Source organism: Nothobranchius furzeri, chromosome 6, assembly GCF_043380555.1.
Source record: "Nothobranchius furzeri strain GRZ-AD chromosome 6, NfurGRZ-RIMD1, whole genome shotgun sequence".
NCBI lineage: Eukaryota > Metazoa > Chordata > Actinopteri > Cyprinodontiformes > Nothobranchiidae > Nothobranchius > Nothobranchius furzeri.
The window spans coordinates 62,837,629-62,857,154 of NC_091746.1; the positions used below are offsets into that span (position 1 = coordinate 62,837,629).

The 19,526-nt window shown below is 44.0% G+C and overlaps 1 protein-coding gene across 1 annotated transcript in view; it reads right to left on the reverse strand.

Moving 5' to 3' along the window:
• LOC107374804 (NLR family CARD domain-containing protein 3) overlaps window positions 1-19,506 on the reverse strand; it is a 23,188-nt gene extending 3,682 nt beyond the window's left edge. Inside the window, exons 1-10 of the mRNA XM_070552423.1 lie at window positions 19,415-19,506; window positions 18,688-18,827; window positions 17,974-18,043; window positions 16,846-16,974; window positions 14,685-14,813; window positions 14,210-14,288; window positions 13,829-14,042; window positions 8,636-10,433; window positions 6,865-7,038; window positions 4,536-4,709 (exon numbers count right to left, since the gene is read on the reverse strand). Coding sequence (XP_070408524.1) covers window positions 4,536-4,709; window positions 6,865-7,038; window positions 8,636-10,433; window positions 13,829-14,042; window positions 14,210-14,288; window positions 14,685-14,813; window positions 16,846-16,974; window positions 17,974-17,975 — 2,699 coding nt within the window. The 5' untranslated portion in view covers window positions 17,976-18,043; window positions 18,688-18,827; window positions 19,415-19,506. The remainder of the gene's footprint in view (window positions 1-4,535; window positions 4,710-6,864; window positions 7,039-8,635; window positions 10,434-13,828; window positions 14,043-14,209; window positions 14,289-14,684; window positions 14,814-16,845; window positions 16,975-17,973; window positions 18,044-18,687; window positions 18,828-19,414) is intronic.
• Window positions 19,507-19,526: the final 20 nt, after the last annotated feature.

Here is a 19,526-nt window from a genome sequence, read left to right on the forward strand (position 1 = left end):
CATAAGAGGAGTTAGATCAGATGAGACGTAGAGGTCGTGGTTAGCCGACAGCCGATATGTGTTGTCAGTTTTAATGGCTGCTAGAAGTTTTCCATTTTTGTTTCACGCAAAATGTCAAAATCAGTTGATGCACAAAATTTCTGAATCTGAATCAGTTTTTCAACTCTGAATTTAACCAAATTTTAACTGGACATATTATGGCTATAACTCAATCAGCGTTTTATCACCTTCATCTTATATCAAGAGTCAGAGGTCTCATGTCCAGACCAGACTTAGAGAAAATCATTCATGCTTTTATTTCTAGTCGGTTGGACTACTGCAATGGTCTCCTAACTGGTCTTTCCAAGAAAGCTGTGAAGTAGCTGCAGCTTGTTCAGAATGCTGCTGCTAGAGTCTTAACAAGAACTAACAGAACGGGGCACATCACTCCTGTTCTTAGATCCCTACACTGGTTACCAGTAAACTACAGCATAGATTTCAAAGGGCTTCTACTAGTATATAAATCACTCAATGGCATGGGACCAGAATACATGTCCGAGTGTCGGGTCAGAACCAAACGTGGTGGAGATGCTTTTGGTTACTATGCTGCTCACATATGGACTCAGCTTCCCCATGACCTCAGATGCGCCCCAACCCTAGAGTTGTTTAAAACAAAACTAAAACCCTAATGTACTCATCAGCCTTTAAATGAATTGTTTCTTATGATGTGTCGTCTCCACTGTAATATCCACTGTAACTTTGTCTTCTCCTTTAGCTCTGAACTATAATTCTTTCTGTGTGTATTTTTATTTGTGTTTTTATGTTGTTTTCATATCATGTCCTGATAATTGTGAAGCACATTGAATTGCCTCTGTGTTTGAAATGTGCTCTATAAGCAAAGCTGCCTTGCCTTGAATCTTAATTTTGTGCACGCATCTAACTAAAGTTAATCAAACAAATCAGTTAACTCACCAAGTATTAAATCTTCAAAACTGGTAAATAAAATTTAATTTTAGATGAAAAAATATCTATTTTTAGAGCATTTATTATCATAAATGTACATTTTTTTATTATTATTGTCATTTTACTTGGAATAGACAGGGAAGATCCATCAACAACATAATAATCAAGTAAAATATGAACAAGTGTCCATCCAGGGTTCTAATTGAAGTCCAAGAGAGACAAATGAATTCTACATCGAGCATCAATGTTCTCCTAGGGAGAGTACGGAGAAAGTCCAGTTTTAAGCCAAGCAAGATAAGATTCTCCTCCTCGAGCCGTCACCTTATCGTGCTGGAGGAGTTTGAGTACCCTAATGATCCTAGGAGCTATGTTGTCTGGGGCAATTTGTGGCCCTGGTAGGGTCTCCCATGACAAATTGGTCTTAGGTGAAGGGTGAGACAAAGAACGGTTCAGAGGATCTTTCATGGATATACAATCAAAGCGTCGGAGTACCCGGCCCGGAGGGTTACTGTGGTCCCACCCTCGAGCCAGGCCTGGGGTTGGGGCCCGTGAGCGAGTGCCTGGTGGTCCGGCTTTCGCCCATGGGGCCTGGCCGGGCCCAACCCGAACTGGATACGTGGGCTCATCCAACTGTGGACCCACCACCCGCAGGAGGAACATGAAGGGTCCGGTGCTGTGTGGATCGGGTGGCAGACCGAGGCGGGAGCCTTGGCTGTCCGATCCCCGGACAAGGAAACTGGTTTTTGGGACATGGAACGTCACCTCGCTGGCGGGGAAGGACCAGGAGCTTGTGGCAGAGGTTGAGCGGTACCGGCTAGATATAGTCGGACTCACCTCGACACATAGCATTGGCTCTAGAACCCAAGTCCTTGAGAGGGGGTGGACACTCTCCTTTGCTGGAGTTGCTCCGGGTGAGAGGCGGAGGGCTGGGGTTGGCTTTTTGTTAGCCCCAAGACTCTCTGCCTGTGTGTTGGGGTTTACCCCGAGGGACAAGAGGGTAGCCTCCTTGCGCCTTCGGGTTGGGGAACGGGTCCTGACTGTTGTTTGTGCTTATGAGCCAAATATCAGTTCAGAGTACCCACCCTTTTTGGAGTCCCTGGGACGAGTGCTAGATAGTGCTCCATCAGGGGGCTCCATTGTCCTGCTGGGGGACTTCAATGCTCACGTGGGCAATGACAGCTTGACCTGGAGGGGTGTGATTGGGAGGAACGGCCCGCCTGATCTGAACTTGAGTGGTGTTTTGTTATTGGACTTCTGTGCAAGCCGCAGTTTGGCCATAACGAACACCATGTTCGAACATAAGGATGCCCACCGGTACACTTGGTACCAGGGCAGCCTAGGTCGCAGGTCGATGATAGACTTTGTAGTCGCATCATCTGACCTGCGGCTGCATGTTTTGGACACCCGAGTGAAGAGAGAAGTGGAGCTGTCAACTGATCACCACTAAGTGGTGCCGCGTAGACCTGGCAGACCCAAACGCATAGTGAGGGTCTGCTGGGAATGCCTGGCAGAAGAACCTGTCAAGACGGTCTTCAACTCCCACCTCTGGCAGAGCTTTGACCGCGTCCCGAGAGCAGTGGGGGACATTGACTCCGAGTGGGCCTTGTTCCACTCTGCGATTGTTGAGGCGGCTGTTGCTAGCTGTGGTCGCAAGGTGGCCGGTGCCAGTCGTGGTGGCAACCCCCGTACCTGCTGGTGGACACCAGAGGTTCGGGGAGCCATCAGGCTGAAGGAGGCCTACAGGGCGTGGCTGGTCTGTGGGTCTCCGGACGCAGCAGACAGGTACCGGATAGCCAAGCGGGGTGCAGCAGTGAAAGTTGCCGAGGCAAAATCTCGGGTGTGGGAGGAGTTTGGTGAGGCCATGGAGAAAGACTATTGATCGGCTCCAAAGAGGTTCTGGAAAACTGTCCCGCGCCTCAGGAGAGGAAGGCAGCAACTCGCAGACACTGTTTACAGTGGGGATGGGGAGCTGCTGATGTCAACTGGGGCTATAGTCGGACGGTGGAAGGAATACTTTGAGGAGCTCCTCAATCCCACCTACGCACATTCCGAGGAGGGAACACTTTGCAGATGATGTGGTCCTCCTAGCTTCATCCAGCTCTGACCTTCAGCTCTTGCTGGGTAGGTTCGCGGCCGAGTGTGAAGCGGCTGGGATGAGGATCAGCACCTCCAAATCTGAGACCATGGTTCTCGACCGGGAAAGGGTGGCTTTCCAACTCCGGGTCGGGGGAGAGGTCCTACCTCAAGTGGAGGAGTTTAAGTATCTCGGGGTCTTGTTCACGAGTGAGGGTAGGAGGGATCGGGAGATCGACAGGCGGATTGGTTCAGCGTCTGCAGTGATGCGGAAGCTGAGCCAATCTGTCGTGGTGAAGAGGGAGCTGAGCCAGAAAGCCAGGCTCTCGATTTACCGGTCGATCTACGTCCCAATCCTCACCTATGGTCATGAGCTTTGGGTAATGACCGAAAAAACGAGATCACGGATACAAGCGGCCAAAATGAGTTTCCTCCGTAGGGTGGCCGGGCTCAGCCTTAGAGATAGGGTGAGGAGCTCGGACATTCGGGAGGGACTCGGAGTAGAACCGCTGCTCCTCCGGATCGAAAGGAGTCAGTTGAGGTGGTTTGGGCATCTGGTCAGGATGCCTCCTGGACGCCTCCCTGGGGAGGCGTCTCGGGCATGTCCTGCCGGCGGGAGGCCCCCGGGTTGACCCAGGACATGTTGGAGAGGTTACATCTCCAATCTGGTCCGGGAACGCCTTGGGTTCCTGCTGGAGGAGCTGGTGGAGGTGGCCGGGGAGAGGACGTCTAGAGCTCCCAAGTTGGGATGCTGCCCCCGCGACCCGGATAAGCGGAGGAAGACGACAATGCTTTCCAGGAAGGATGCGGCATCATTAAAAGACACATTTGGTATGGAGCAGAACACACGAGCTAGGGGGTGCCAATGCCATTATAAAAAATAAAACTATTTTAAACAGACAGTGCACATGTGGGATCAAAAGTAAGAGTGAAATCAAGTAACGTCTGCTCTGGTGGGGGTAATGAATAAAATCCAGTTGTTCCATATTTGGTAGAATTTGGTATTTTGCAACCTTAACTGATAAGTCAGTTTTTCCTTCTTAAAGAGCAAGTCTCTCCCTAACAGAGTCTTATTCAAATCCCACTTCCTGTTTGAAAAATGCAACAAATGCTGTTGCCTAGCAGACCAAGCGGACGGAGCCGCTATCAAATGCACACAGGCTCACAACGACATTGTGACATCATAAGGTACCAGCTAACGTTCTAGGGTACCTCTTAGCCAACAGCGATGGCAGATTTAAATTCAAATGCACTGCAGAATTTTTACCTGACAACGGCACAACGCTGACAGTTTTAGGCAGAAAATTAAAATTTTAACTAAAATGCACTAAAGTGCAAAACTTTTGACTACATGTGTCTGCAGCACGATTAGACATGCATTTATACAGTTTATCAGAAAAATAAAGTTTGGGGGTGACATGCTCTTTAAAGTAAATATTATTTTCTGCAGAAGCACTGGGCTGCCTGTAGATGTGCCCGACTTAAAATCTGCTTTATATCTGCCTATCCCTAGTGCTGACCTGAGAACATTGAGTCTCCAGTGAGGATTCTCCAAACCATCAGACAGCTGCTTCCTTCCTGACTCTCCTAGATGGTTGTAGCTCAGGTCCAGCTCTCTCAGATGGGAGGGGTTGGAGCTCAGCGCTGAAGCCAGAGAAGCACCGCCTGCTTCTGTGATCAGACAGCCTGAAAGACTACAGACACATAAAACAGAGTTACAGGATACTTTTACTTGGATTGGCAATGCATAAATGTTTAATTGTCATAAACTGAGACTTTCAAATGATGTCTATTTTCAGCATGAATTAATAACGTGATTTGGTGCAGGGTTTGGACTGGCTGAGTCTCCTGCAGATCTTACGAAAGGTTGTGTTGTGGGTATCCTGGTTGGGGATTAGGCTAGGTCTTGCATCTTTGGAAGGTCCCCCTACTCCAACACACCTGTTGAGGATGCAGCCTAAATATGTTGCTTCAATGCACATGTATCCCATGTTGGGGATAGGGAGACAACTCTGCAACTTAATCCCCATGCTCCACCTACAAGACTCTGACGTTCTTTTATGGATGCTCCAAACCCTTGTCCTGCTTTAAGGTTTCCATTTAGTGTTGGGGGGCACTGAGAGATGGCCATTAGGCTTGCTTCTGCATTTCTATTTCACCAGGCCTGCCCAAAAGGACCATTTTCCGGGCCACTTTGAGAAATAACGAAGTACCTGAAATGGGTACTCTGAAAGCTCCGGTAGAATAGCTGGGCCAGACTTGATGTTAACTCATGGTGATTGGTTGTAACTCAGTAGGAAATGACATCAGCAGACATCTCCAAAACAACCGGTGTTTGTAAATTTGGGAGAGTTGATGGTGAAGCAGAATGGACGGAAAAGAAAATTTGCAGTGTTGACACAGCTTTGAAGTGACAGTGTGTGTTTCCCTGGAGATAGGGGAAGGTAGATACCTAAATCGTTGCAAGCAAGCATTATTTTTGTGTTCAAGTAAGACCTTAGCAACAGATGGCCATTAGGGTCAAAAATCCCTGGGAGTGCATCCTCCAGCGAAATAACAAGAGATTCCCTTTCATCACTTGCAACGATTGAAGAGGTAAATGTGTAAAGAACGTTTATCAATGCTGAAAGTTTTATAACCATTTGTTACAAATCAGTAAATGCATTCTGTCCTCACGGGCTTCCATAGAAGGAAATATGGCATCTAATATGGAGTTGCCCAGAGACTTAAGGTGTTTCTCAATGCCAAGGCGCCTAGCCTTGCGAGGCGATGTCTTGCGAGGCCAGGCGCCTTGCTTACGAGGACACTGTCCTTCCATGGTCAAAGAAAATGATTAAATGGAACAGACTTGCATCACATGACCGTGGCTTCCATGGCGGTCACGTAACGTCACGTGACATGGGAGCTAATGTTATATTTTATACATATCAGTTTCAATATAAATATGTAACGAGCCTTTTACTTTTAAAATACATATACATACGTATTTGTTAAATTAAATATTTAAGTGAGTTACTACCCGTTAGCCACATAAGCTGCAACTAATAAGCAACTAACCAACCATAGAAAACTTCTGTGGATCTAAAAAAAAAACCATTTTAAATTAGTTGACTTACTTTTAAACTTGAAAAAATTTCCCCTGAAGTAGCTGCCGGCTTCTGATCCACCGTCCTTTAGAAAATACTGCGGTGTATTCTGGGTAATTTTTCACCAAGGCTAGGCTACAAGACACCTCCCGTGTATCCTCGCTCAGCTAGCTATACGGCTAACAAACGGAGAACACACGCCTCGGTAGAACATGAACACTGGAACACGTCTTGGCGACTCCCGATGACGTGTCTCCTAGGATACCGGGGTGGGGCCAAAACATCAAGACAAGGTTCCTGTTATTGAGAAACACCCTTAGACCCACTCCCATATATTTTAGACCCGATTTTTATTGTTTAATGTTATGAAACTGCCAATATTTTTCAACAACTTTGTATCTTAATTCATTTACAACATTTCAATGGATATTTCCCAATGGATATTTCCAGAGAATAATGGTAAAAACTACACATTGTCACTTTAAATATTGCATTTCTAAACTCCCAGCACCGATAAATGTGGAGGAAATCCACCTACAATGCATAAATTTACAGCACTTTGTGGTCTCACAGAGCACTGTAAAAAATCATGTTTCTTCTGGTCATTGAATGCCACTTTTAAATCACGCAGCGGCCGCTCTCCTCATGCCCTGAGTGGATTTAATTAAGGCATACTTTGACAAAAAAACAAATGAGATTCTGAGAAACAACCAGGACCATTTTGGATTAAACAAATAATTGGGACACAGCAAATTCTCCTCACCTAAGAGATTCCAGTTTACAGTGAGGATTTTTCAGTCCAGCAGAGAGTTGCTTCACTCCTGGATCCCCCAGGTCGTTGTTACTCAAGTCCAGCTCTCTTAGACTAGAGGACTGTGAGCAGAGGACCGATGACAGAGCTTCACAGCTTTTAGCAGACAGGTTACAGCCACTCAGTCTGGGAAGAAATAAATCTGTCATGATTCCACATCCTGGTCTGCTTGCCTGATCTCTCAATACTGACCTAAACAATCAGCTACGCTCACCTGGAATTGCTTGACTGTGTTAGCCATAATATAATAGCCTGGCCAGCCAACCCCATGCTTCCTTATTATTTCTCTGTGTAGAATTAAACAGAGGACGAGTCTGGCAGGCCAGGCTAGTAATATAAGCTCCCTGCAGTCATAATTCAAGTGCTGGATCATTACTCCATACACAGCAGGCCAGACGCAGCAAGACTCAGTCAAGTGGTCTAGTCAATTCAAAGTCTAGACTTTCAAACTGAGCTGTGAACCAAGTCAAGTCGTGTTAAACCGTCATTTTTATCAATCGTGGTTTCTACGGCTTTAAATGTTGAATACGGAACATGGACACTCTGGCGACATCTGGTGTTTAGTGGTGGTAGCTGCAACAACAGAAAACATTTTCCACTGCTGACACATTAACTCATTAACTGCCATTGACGACAAAAGCCGTCATTTTAAATCCAACCATTCGTTTTTTTACTGTGTGGGCGTCGGAACGAGCCCCCACACCATGAGAGCAAACATCCCAGCTCTAAAGCCGATCTTCACCCGTGTACGTCACACGTCACGAGATCAGGAAGCAGAACATCCACGTGTTAGGAGATCGTTTTGGGCCGCTGCTGTAAAAAAAGGTGAGGCGCGAACCAGAAAAGCTTCTGCCGATCACAATTCAACAACGGATTATGAAAGAACAGATAACGTTCAAAAGGCGCAGATTCTTCCTGATTTAAGAGGTGAGTCTCCGCTTTGTTTTGGTTGTTTTGGCGTCGACATCATCCTAGCGCAGAACGTTCTGTCACTCTTAAAATACAATAAAAACGGTGCAAAAACGCTGGCAGCAAAGGGCTTTTCTGATCAGGAATTGGCTGGCAGTGAATGAGTTAAGTGACCAGCCAGCACCATGTCCAGAGACAGATAGTACAGGGTAAGCACTAATTTCTACTAATGCGTTTATTTTACAACAGTATTTACTGTTAGAACATCTTCTGGGCTCAGAATCAGCTGCTTGACTTGCCAAGTCTACCATTTTACACAGTCCCAGCCTCGCCTTGCCAAGCGGACTTTTTAGGGCAACGGTGCCCTCTAGTGGCTGGTAGATGTAAACATAAACCACGTGTCGCGCCTGACAAAATAAAAAATTGATTATTTTTTAAATTAAGCTTTTAAAGGAAAAACTGTACATTCATTCTGCACACCTCTAGCCCCATGGAGGTATTATTGTTTGAACTGTAGCTTTTGATTAAAATGTTCCATATTCCACCTTTAAAGCGGTACTTCACTGAAAACTATTTAAAATGATTATTTCTGATTAGAATCAGTCATTCTGAGATTGTACTCCAGGCTGAACATGAACATACTCTCCAACCCTTATTAAAGCCTGATCTACCTCACACTTAACAGCATTCTGTGTGTTGGCTTAGTCCTTGTGTTCAAATCATTAGATCGCGAGAATATCACGCTTACATAAACAGCAACAGACTACGTCTAAGCATCTAGAACTAGTAAAACCAATGGTATTCAATTACTTACAGAGCTTTCTTAGAGGCTTTGATGACTGGTAGCAGCCTCATAAGAGCATCCTCTGAAGCCGAGTACTTCTTCAGGTCAAACACAGCCAGATCTTTTTCTGATGACAGTAAGATGAAGACTAACACGGACCATTGGGCAGGAGATAAGTTATTCGTAGAAAGACTTCCTGATCTGAGGAACTTTCTGATCTCCTCCTCCAGAGAACAATCCTTCAGTTCATTCAGACAATGGAGCAGATTGATGCTTTTCTCTACAGGCTGGTTCTCACTGATTTTCTTCTTAATGTACTGGGCTATTTCCTGGTTGCTCTGCAGCCTAATTCCTGCCTGTGCTGGCAGGCCATGCAGGAGAGTTTGACTGGACTCCAGTGAAAGACCCAGGAGGAAGCGGAGGAACAGGTCCAGGTGTCCATTAGGACTCTGCAGGGCCCTTTCAACCGCTGTTTGGTAGAAATGTTCCCTTGCTGGATCTTCTTTTCCTGTTTCGTAATTCTTAAGGGTCATTTGTTGCTGCTTGAACAGATTGATACCATAATCATTGTAGGTCAGATGAACATAAAGAGCAGCCAAGAACTCCTGAACACTGAGGTGGATGAAGCAGAATACCCTTTCCTGGTACAATCCTCCTCTCTCTTCTCTGAAGATCTGAGTAAACACTCCTGAGTACACGGAGGCTGCTTTGATATCGATGCCGCACTCTGTCAGGTCTGATTCATAGAAGATCAGGTTTCCTCTCTGCAGCTGCTCAAAAGCCAGTTTTCCCAGAGATTCAATCATCTTCCTGGTCTCTGGACTCCAATGTGGATCTGCCTCAGCTCTTCCATCATACTTGACCTTCTTCACTTTGGTCTGAACCACAAGGAAGTGGATGTACATCTCAGAGAGGGTTCTGGGTAGTTCTCCTCTCTCTCTGGTTTTCATCACGTCCTCCAGAACTGTAGCAGTGATCCAGCAGAAGACTGGGATGTGACACATGATGTGGAGGCTTCGGGATGTCTTGATGTGGGAGACGATCCTGCTGGCCTGCTCCTCATCTCTGAATCTCTTCCTGAAGTACTCCTCCTTCTGCTCATCGAGGAACCCTCTGACCTCTGTCACCAAGCTAACACACTCAGAAGGGATCTGGTTGGCTGCTGCAGGTCTTGTGGTTATCCAGAGGCAGGCAGAGGGGAGCAGGTTCCCCCTGATGAGGTTTGTCAGCAGAACATCCACCGAGGTGGACTCCGTGGCATCAGTCAGGATGTCATTGTTGTGGAAGTCCAGAAGAAGTCGACACTCATCCAGACCATCAAAGATGAACACAACCTGGAACTCTTCAAACCTGTGGATTTCTTTGGTTTCAGTAAAGAAGTGATGAATAAGCTCCACCAAGCTGAGCTTCCTCTCTCTCATCACATTCAGTTCTCTGAACGTTATTGGAAACATGAACTGGATGTTCTGGTTGGCTTTGCCTTCAGCCCATTTCAGAGTGAACTTCTGTGTTAGGACGGTTTTCCCGATGCCAGCCACACCCTTTGTCATCACTGTTCTGATTGGTTCATCCCTTCCAGGTGGGAGTTTAAAGATGTCCTCATTTTTTATGGTGAATTCTGGTCTGTCCAGCTTCCTGGACGCTTTTTCAATCTGTCTGACCTCATGCTCACCGTTGACCTCTCCAGTCCCTCCCTCTGTCATGTAGAGCTCTGTGTAGATCTGATTCAGAAGGGTTGGGCTTCCAGCTTTCGCGATCCCCTCAAAAACACACTGGAACTTCTTCTTTAGATTACATTTGAGATTTTGCTGACACATGGAAGGAGATTCTAAGAAAGGAAAATAAATAGTTAAGGCTTGTAATTTACACTTGAGATACAGGAAAAGGGTGGCTTGCCAATTCCGGGTCGGGGGAGAGGTCCTACCTCAAGTGGAGGAGTTTAAGTATCTCGGGGTCTTATTCACGAGTGAGGGTAGGAGGGATCGGGAGATCGACAGGCGGATTGGTTCAGCATCTGCAGTGATGCGGATGCTGAGCCGATCTGTCGTGGGGAAGAGGGAGCTGAGCCAGAAAGCCAGGCTCTCGATTTACCGGTCGATCTACGTCCCAATCCTCACCTATGGTCATGAGCTTTGGGTAATGACCGAAAGAACGAGATCGCGGATACAAGCGGCCGAAATGAGTTTCCTCCATAGGGTGGCCGGTCTCTGCCTTAGAGATAGGGTGAGGAGCTCGGACATTCGGGAGAGGCGCATTTTCAAATTTAAACACATTTCTTTTAACAACGGTAGTTTCTGCTTCAGCCCTCTCCCCCCTCCCCCTGCGCAGCGGCCTCAAACTCACTGATGCGCCTGCAGCCTCTCAGAGTTCCTGCTGCTCTAAACATTAAAATAATTATTTCATTTTCTGTTCCTCACTTCTGATTACCTTCAGTGGTGTCTGTTTGTTGCAACCACCAGGTACAAAAACTAACTTGTTTTTATTTAACAATTTTTCTGTCCTGCCTGTTTATTATCTTCCTGCATCTCCTCTCAATCCTAAAGATAAACTGCTACCGGGGTTCATATATATTCACCTTATGAGTTACCTTCGAACTGCAGTTCTAAAAGATCTACCGACCGCAAAAACAGCGGAGTGCGCACCGGCCGCACCAGTGAGGTAAAATCACCGGAGAAAGAAACAAGTGAAGCGCCCCGCTCCACAGCAGCGAAACGCATCAGGCACAAATAAAAGACAGAAAACATAAAAGGAAATGAGGCGACATGAACGATCGCGTGTTAAATTAGTTTTTGAGGTGGCGACACCTGATTTGATAATGTTACTGTGGCCGTGCTCAGGATGCAGATGTCTGGAGCGCGTCAACGATCAGAGCTTTGAGCTGGTTTAGGTTAGGATGGGGGTGAGGGGAAGGTTAAATTGCAAGAGGGTAAAGGTCACAATTTGGTCAAATGGTCCGTTTTACGGCGGGCGTCAGATACCGATGCTCTGGCACAGCGCGTCGCCTCCCGACGCGCAGGGGCTCGTCACCTGCTCTCTTTTCCGAGGACGCCATCTTGTCGGTCATTATCACGTGACAGCGACTAGTCTATGACAGGCATAAAAAGTCACTACAGAGCAGTGAAGTCAACTAGTCGACTAGTTGATACAACCCCTAGTGCTGGTGAGCACATGGAACATGGAATCTGAGTGGGCCATGTCGCGGGTCTCCTAATGAGGCATTCAAATCTGGATCAGCCTGGTCCGGTCCAGTTCTGGTTGGATCTGCCCACCCCCATGCAGTCAGGTTTTGTTCACACAACTTCTCAGGAACGCAGATGTCTCTGAACACAAGGGTGCAGCAATGGACAAGCGGGGACGTCCATAGTATCCCTTTTAAATTAGTAAACAAAGGCGGCCATGAACAGTGTTGCTATGGGAGACTCTGACATGAAGCACACCGTTTCCTGTCTCATTGAGACTGCTATGGGCTCCTCTCTGTCTGGAGAGCAGCAGTCAGAGATGTTTACCCCACTGCATCCAGACTGATACTGAATCGTGCTTGTGGGAAACCGCCGCTGGCTGATTCTGCCTGCCAATCAGAGACTCCCTCTAGTAGGCAAGCGTTTACATCAGCCGCCCAAACAGTCCATAGTGGGTGTGTTGGATTGGCTGAGCATGAAGTTGACCGCTGTAGAGCAGGTCCAAAAAAACGGTTGGCTGAGCACAGAGATTACCCGGATGTGAACACAATTACCCCACCAGAGTTAGGCTGGCCCGAGCCAGATGTGGATGCTTCATAATTGGTTTGGTGTGGCTCTAAGATGTTTCCACTAGTTTGGGTTGCCGCTCATTTTTCAGTACTGCTTAGTACTGGCCCGTAAACGCAACATCAGAGAACTGTCGGACCGGGTACATGACTGTAATGGTGGTAGGATACCCCCGAAAAGTGCTCCGCCCTCTGTTGTCCTGGCAGGGAACTGCAACACTCCCCAAGTGATGGAGATGTCAGTGAAAACGTCTTCATCAACGCACGTCTGTGACTCCACTCCACACATGGTCCATACAGAAAAGCAGCACAGGTGGGATTCAAACCAGCGACCTTCTCACCAGAAGGAAAAAGCACTACCAACTGTTCCACAACAGGATAGAAGCCATCTAACCAAAGTAGGAGTTCTTTAGTTTTAGTTGTACCCAGAAGACTTTTATGTCTTTTAGTGGCGACAGACGCCAAATCTTAGGTGTGGGGGGGAACTCAGCGAGGTCATGAAGATGAATTTTCAAATTTAGTTTCTGGCAAAGAGTTTGGGATTTCAGAGAAGGAAGAAAGGCCCATCCCAGGATGTTCTTGGTTTGTGTGGGGATATGCTAATGGAGGACATTGTCAAATAGTTTCTTTTAACCCTCCCACTGTCTTTATGGGTGACCCCATGAGGAAAGTTGGCCATTGAGCAGGGTTGATGGTTTATCCCTTGAGGTCCATGTGACAGGGGTGAGGTGGTGCTCACCCTTGTCACATGGACCCAAGGGATAAACCATCAATCCTGCTCAATGGCCAACTTTCCTCACGGGGTCGCCCCCATTAGGACAGTGGAAGGGTTAACACATGGAGTCAAATTCCTGACCTCTCTCCAAAGTCACATAACCAGTCTATTATGTACATTTGTCTCATGAGACTTTAAGGCCCTGTCCACATGTAGCTGGGGATCTGCCAAAACGTAGATATTTTTCTACATTTTGGCCTGTCATCCACACGAAAATGGATCTTTTTAAAAATTCCGGCCAAAGTGAAGATCTGCGTTTTCTCCGTTTTGGGTGTCTGCGTGTGGACAGACAAAACCGGAGTTTTAAGGTCCGCAACGTCACTTTCCGTGACAAAAAAATGCTGACATCACGTGTGCGACCTGTGATTACACTAGCCGACAGCATGGATGCCCTCAGAGCTGCGCTCGCTTTATCAATTGTCCAAGCGCTTTTTGCTTGTTTGTTTCTGCAAGAGGAATTACTGCTCCTTGCGGAAGACCACAGACGAAGGACGAGGTTAAGAACGGGGGAAGTACTGCCGCCTACAGGTCTGGCATGTCCTTAACAACGTATTTATCCGGGTACGTGTGGACAGTTTTTTTTTAAACGAGGTGGTGTGGATGCAAGTTTTTGGAGGGGCGGATATTCGTTTAAAAAAAACCTGGCTACATGTGGACTAGGCCTAAAAAACAAATCCAGTGGGTTTTTTAATCATGCTCTCACTGCTCTGCAGGCGGTCAGCCAGCTCCCATTGCTTCATCCTCATGAGAAAGTCAACTGCAATCTTCAAAAGAGCTTCTCTGCTGCTTCTCCACTCTTCATCCTCATCCTTTAAGAATTCCTGTTCCTCCATGCATTCTGGGAACTTTGGACTCAGAACCCTCTGGATGTTTTTCAGCTCGCGCTTCACAAAAATGACAATGTTCTTTTCCATCTCCTGTAACCAAACGTGACAAAAAGGAGAAAATCAGGCCGAAATCACAGAGCCAAAAACATTAAATCCACGTTGGATTGATAAACAATTCAATGTTAGAATAGATGAAGTGAAACATCTTCCAGAAACAAGAGACGTTTTTACTCTAACAGATGTCTGCATGTACAGACCATGAAAATGGACTCCAGCTGAGCTTGATGCTGCTGGGCTGACTGATCCCTGAGAACCTCTGCGCTCTGCTGATCGGGTCTGGAAACAGATAAGAAGACCTAGTTCACACTGTGAGACAAATCAGAGAGGAAGTCAAAGTTAGTGGCAAAGAGTCCTGGAGCCACAGAAGAGATGACTCATATGGAGGACTATCAGCAGGTATTGGCCAAAGAACCTCAAGGACCTGATGGAAGGATGCAAAACCCCATTGGGATAGACTGATGACTGTCCTTGTGGACTTCTGAGTCACATCCAGGATTTTGAAATGGACACGATAATAAAGAGCCAATGCATTTGTCCATGGAGGTTTCTGCGTGGAAGTACTTTGACATGGTGGTTGGGTACAACAAGAAACTACCAGTTAGCAGCTAAAGGCCAGAAAACGACTACAATTCTTTCTGCTCAGGAATACTTGAATGGATTTTAACAGCTCACCTCTGATCCAGATTTGAATGCCATCCCTTCTCCTTAAACTGAAGAGGTTCAGCCTTTGACTGACTGCTCTTTAAGGACAAACCGCTGGGTTCAGGTTCAAAGTCAGAATGAAAACCGAAGGAATCCCACCTATGGTAGACAGACAGGAACAGTTGTTACTTTCACGTTCTTTATGTGACATATTTAATATTAACCCAGATGACGCACAATTTTTGAAAGTTCTGCCTGGAAATGAATTTTAGGTCTTTCAGTGGTTTTCACTTTGCTTTGATATCATGTCTGTTCAAATCCAGCCAAACCTGGGTCCATATGGACCATGACCCAAAGCACTGCAAAAGAAACCCAGGATTTCATTAAAACCACCTCATCCTAAACCCACCGAGCATGGATGGCACTTCCTAAAAGACTATACGACTGACAGAAAGTCCCTCAAAAACAAGAAATGAAAGTTGCTGCAGTAAAAAGGTCTTAAAAAGGAAGACAAGAGTCCAGGAAGACATTGACTGTAAAAGGGTTTTTCACTAAGAACTGAACATTTAAGTTGTTCTACTACTTTCAAGCCCTGGGAGGAGGGGATTGTGTTGTAAAAATGATTTTAGTTACACTCATTTTTAAAGGGACTTTTCGGACTTTTGAATTTTTATGCTCGTGATTGCCCCCTCTGGCCAAAAGTGTAACGGCAGCTTCAATAGGAGGCTCGTGCACGAGGCGCACATGCTGTACGTGCACACTCCTTAACGAAAATAACAGCTGAGACGGTCCCTTATTTGTGCGTGTGGGGTGTGTGTGTGTGTGTGTGTGTGTGTGTGTGTGTGTGTGTGTGTGTGTGTGTGTGTGTGTGTGTGTGTGTGTGTGTGTGTGTGTGTGTGTGTGTGTGTGTGTGTGTGTGTGTGTGTGTGTGTGGCCCGGAGGACAGAGGACAGGAGAATGCGCAGCTAATTAATTAAATAATTTGGTTCTGTACCTTTCTCTTCAGCACAGCTGGCAAAGGTTTAAGATGGGTCAGTCCTCCTGCATGCTCAGATCATTCCTTTCCCTTGCTTGAAAAATTGTTCCAAAATGAAAGTTGAACCCACATCTTTTTTATCTGTGAATTAAATGCCGTTCGGCAAGTCTCAAATAAAAATTTGGGCATCTTACTGTAAAAAAAATATACCATTAATGTAAAAAATATATTATTAATGTAAAAAATAAACTCTAAAATTTTTACACCCAGAATCAAACCCAGGTCTTCTGCATGCAAATCAGATATTTTACAAGGTGAGCTACACACTAGTAACATTCAATGTATCTGTAACATTTATATCCTTGATGACACCTGAAACAAAGTCAATCCAAAGAACGGTTCGGAGTGAAAATGGCTATTTTGTTGCTAATTTGCAGGAAATATCTAGAAGAAAGTTCTACAGAAAGTAGCTAAGGGTCCTCAGAAATGTAGCTAGGTTCATCACTTAGCGTTAGGAACAGCGACATAGTGGCACTGCCTCTCTCTCTGCTGCTAAAGCTACGGATAGCAAATGCTACGGGCGATGCCTGAGCGTGAACGCACATGAAGCAGCCTGCTCGACCCGAGCATCTCTCTTTTTCTGTGATTTTACAGAAAAACAGGCAATCACAGTAAAAATGCCAGGGCTCATTCTACAGGACCAGGGCATTGCAGGAGAATGTATGAAGAAGAAATGTATTATTTCTATACATGTTTTGACTGTCAAACTTCCTTATAGTCCCTTTGAAAAAAATTTTGTTTTACCCACAGAAATAAAATGTTTGGTCTGCACTTTAACTGCATCTAACTTGTTTCTTTTATAATATGTTGTGGTAAAGTCCAGAACTTAAAAACGGAATCAGCTTGATTGATAAAAAATATTTTGTAGATTTTGAATTTCAGACTCAGGTTGCAGAGTTTGGTTGTGACCAGCAGGAGGTGCTGTTTGACCTTTGAACGTTCTGAAATGTAAATCATCAAATTAAGCGTTTTTCTTTGCTTAATTTATTAGATATGCTAAATAAATGAGGAAACAACTAATTTTAGAAACTCAGGCGCACCAGAAGCAGTTAGATCAATTTTATTAAAACCAATTAAAAAGCCAAACAGCACTTTGGTTTTTCACCTGATTAAGTGTTTAATGGTGTTAAATTTAGTCTGACTGAGCCAGATTACCTCTCCTCAGACGTGAAGAGTCCTCCTTTAAACAGAAGAGGTTCTGACTTTGAGTGGTTGCTCATGCAGGACCAACATCTGGGTTCAGGCTGGAGGTTAGAGTCCGGTTCTGGCTGAGAAAGAAGGATCCTGGAAACAAGAAGATGACTTCAGAGCATAATCATTTATATCATGCAGGGTAGGGTGGTGATTACTTGGTGGCTGAATATCAACAATTATTGTGTTTTTCCTGCAGCCTTTAGAGAAGTCTGACTGTGGCAGCCACTAGAAAAGTTATTCTCACAGAGTCAGGATTAAACAATTATTATAATAAAAATAAGATTACTATAATTACTACAATTTAATATACATTTTTAAACTTAATATAATAAAACACATATGAGTTGATATTAAGTTAGCATTTTATTATTATTATTTTTTTGTTTTATTTATTTATTTATTTTATTATTATTATTTTATTATTATTACTGCTTTTGAATAATCTGAGTTACAACAGCATTTAATTTCCCTCTGGGGTCAAAATAGTATTTAATTAAATTGAATTGAAATCCTGAACAGACAATTTATTTAATTTCTGACATAAATTAAACTTAACTAAAGACTGCAGGAATAAAGACATAACTTTGAACTGTGCAAATTCCCCAATCTTACATTGGCTTTAATTGTTAATAAGTAACCAAAATACAATATTCAAATAATGGTTTTTGAATTATATACATAAACAGGATAATTCTATAGTAAATGTTCACTTCTTTAATACATTGTTTCTAAAATAACAATTTTTTAAGCATTTTAACAAGATATTAGAACATTTGTGTAGTTTTATAATCAAGCCACAGCTCATCAGAAAGCAACATTATTATAACCTTTATTTAACCAGGAAAAAGTCTCGTTGAGATTAAAATCTCCTTTGCAAGAGCATCCTGGCCAGGACAAACGGGGTTACATATTCACCCATGCACACAAGATAAAGAATTAAAACCAGTAAACAAAATATTATTAATAATAATAACACATTTTACAATCAATCAAAACAGCTACAGATTAATCTGACAGCATCTTTATCATTTTAAAGCCTTTTTAAAAATTCTAAGGATTTTTCAGTTTTAAATCGTTTTGTTCACTTACATGTTCTTTAAACGAAGCTGTTTAAGTAAATTCAGGTAGACTCACAGCAACTCTTCTTGAGTTCAACATTCTGTAAAACAGCAGAAGTATATCACTAACAACACTCATTAGATCAAAAGCGTCTTCAGAAAAGCACAAAATCAATCTTTTCTGTAAGATTTGAAAACACGTTAATAACATGTTAATAGCGTGTTAATAATGGTACTCTGGTGACCTCTAGTGGTAAAATATGTAAACTTCATAAATTTGGTTCGGACTATTTGGCCTACAAAGTTTAACTGTTCTTTCTTATAAATAAGTTTGTAAGTCATTTTGCTCTAAAAACGCTTTAAAATTTCCTTCACTTACCTAAAAACAACAATTTCTGAGTTACTGTGCATTTTAGGTCCACTGAGGGTTTTTTTGTTGTTCATTTCTGTGTTCAATTCTTGTCAGTGTTTGAATCTGCAGCTTTTTTGCCATTTCATAAAAAATCACATTGAATTAATTTGACTTTTTCTGTATATACTTCTTTCATAGTTCAGACATAATTAGGAGTGGAGTTTCTCCCTGAGTACTTGAAGGTGTGATTTTCTGACAAACACAGTGTGCTAGATTGTTGTTTTAACCAATGTGTACCATTAAAACTTGTTTATTTGCTGTTCTGTTTTTACTTTCTGAACAACCACGTGTGACATGTGGGTGTTCAAGAGGCTAACAATAAAACAGACTTACTGGCAGGTCAGGAGGCAGAGTTTCATCATCCTGGAGCCCTGCAGGGGAATTACACATGATTCATGATGGCTCCTTTCACAAATAGGTCAGAATCAGGAAGTTGGTCAGGATGTTATTCTATCTATATGTTGTTGTTGTTTCTGGTGACAGAAGACATGTTTCATATTAAGAGCTGAGTGAAAGTTATTCTTCCCAGGAATGAGGAAAAACATTGGTTTTCATTCCAAAATAAGAGTAAAAAGCTGTTTCCAAAGCTGCTATCTGACAAACTTCAACTAGAGCAGGAAGTAGGCTATGTAGGGGGCCGCACACTTAGACAATCCTCTGACGCAGAAGAACCACCTACAAAAGTGCATTATGTTAAATTATAATCAATGAATTCTGATAAGCAGTAGTTTTGAATGTCGAGCACGCCTTCCTAAACCATTTGAAATAGGGCGCTTTTCTGACGCTGATCTTTTTTACTATTATAACTAACTAACTAACTAAATAAATAAATAAACATCTGTTCTTGACTGACTGCCATCCAAAGACATGTCAATAAAAACAGTTATGTTAGTAGCAGCAACAAAGTACAAAAACATCTGTTCACTTTTGGTTTTCTAAGTTTATAACGAAATACGTATTTTTCTGGAGAAAACAATAACTGAAATGCCATGATTATAACGAGCTGAAATAAGCACCTATTTTTAAAAACAAGTGAAAGTGTAAAAGAAATCAGGCTTACCTTGTTGAAGAAGCAGCCATCATCTTGAGGCTTTGGCCATCGCCAATCGTGTGACCACTGACGTAAACACGAAGTCAAACCGGTTTTCTGAGGTAAGCTCCGCCCATTGCCT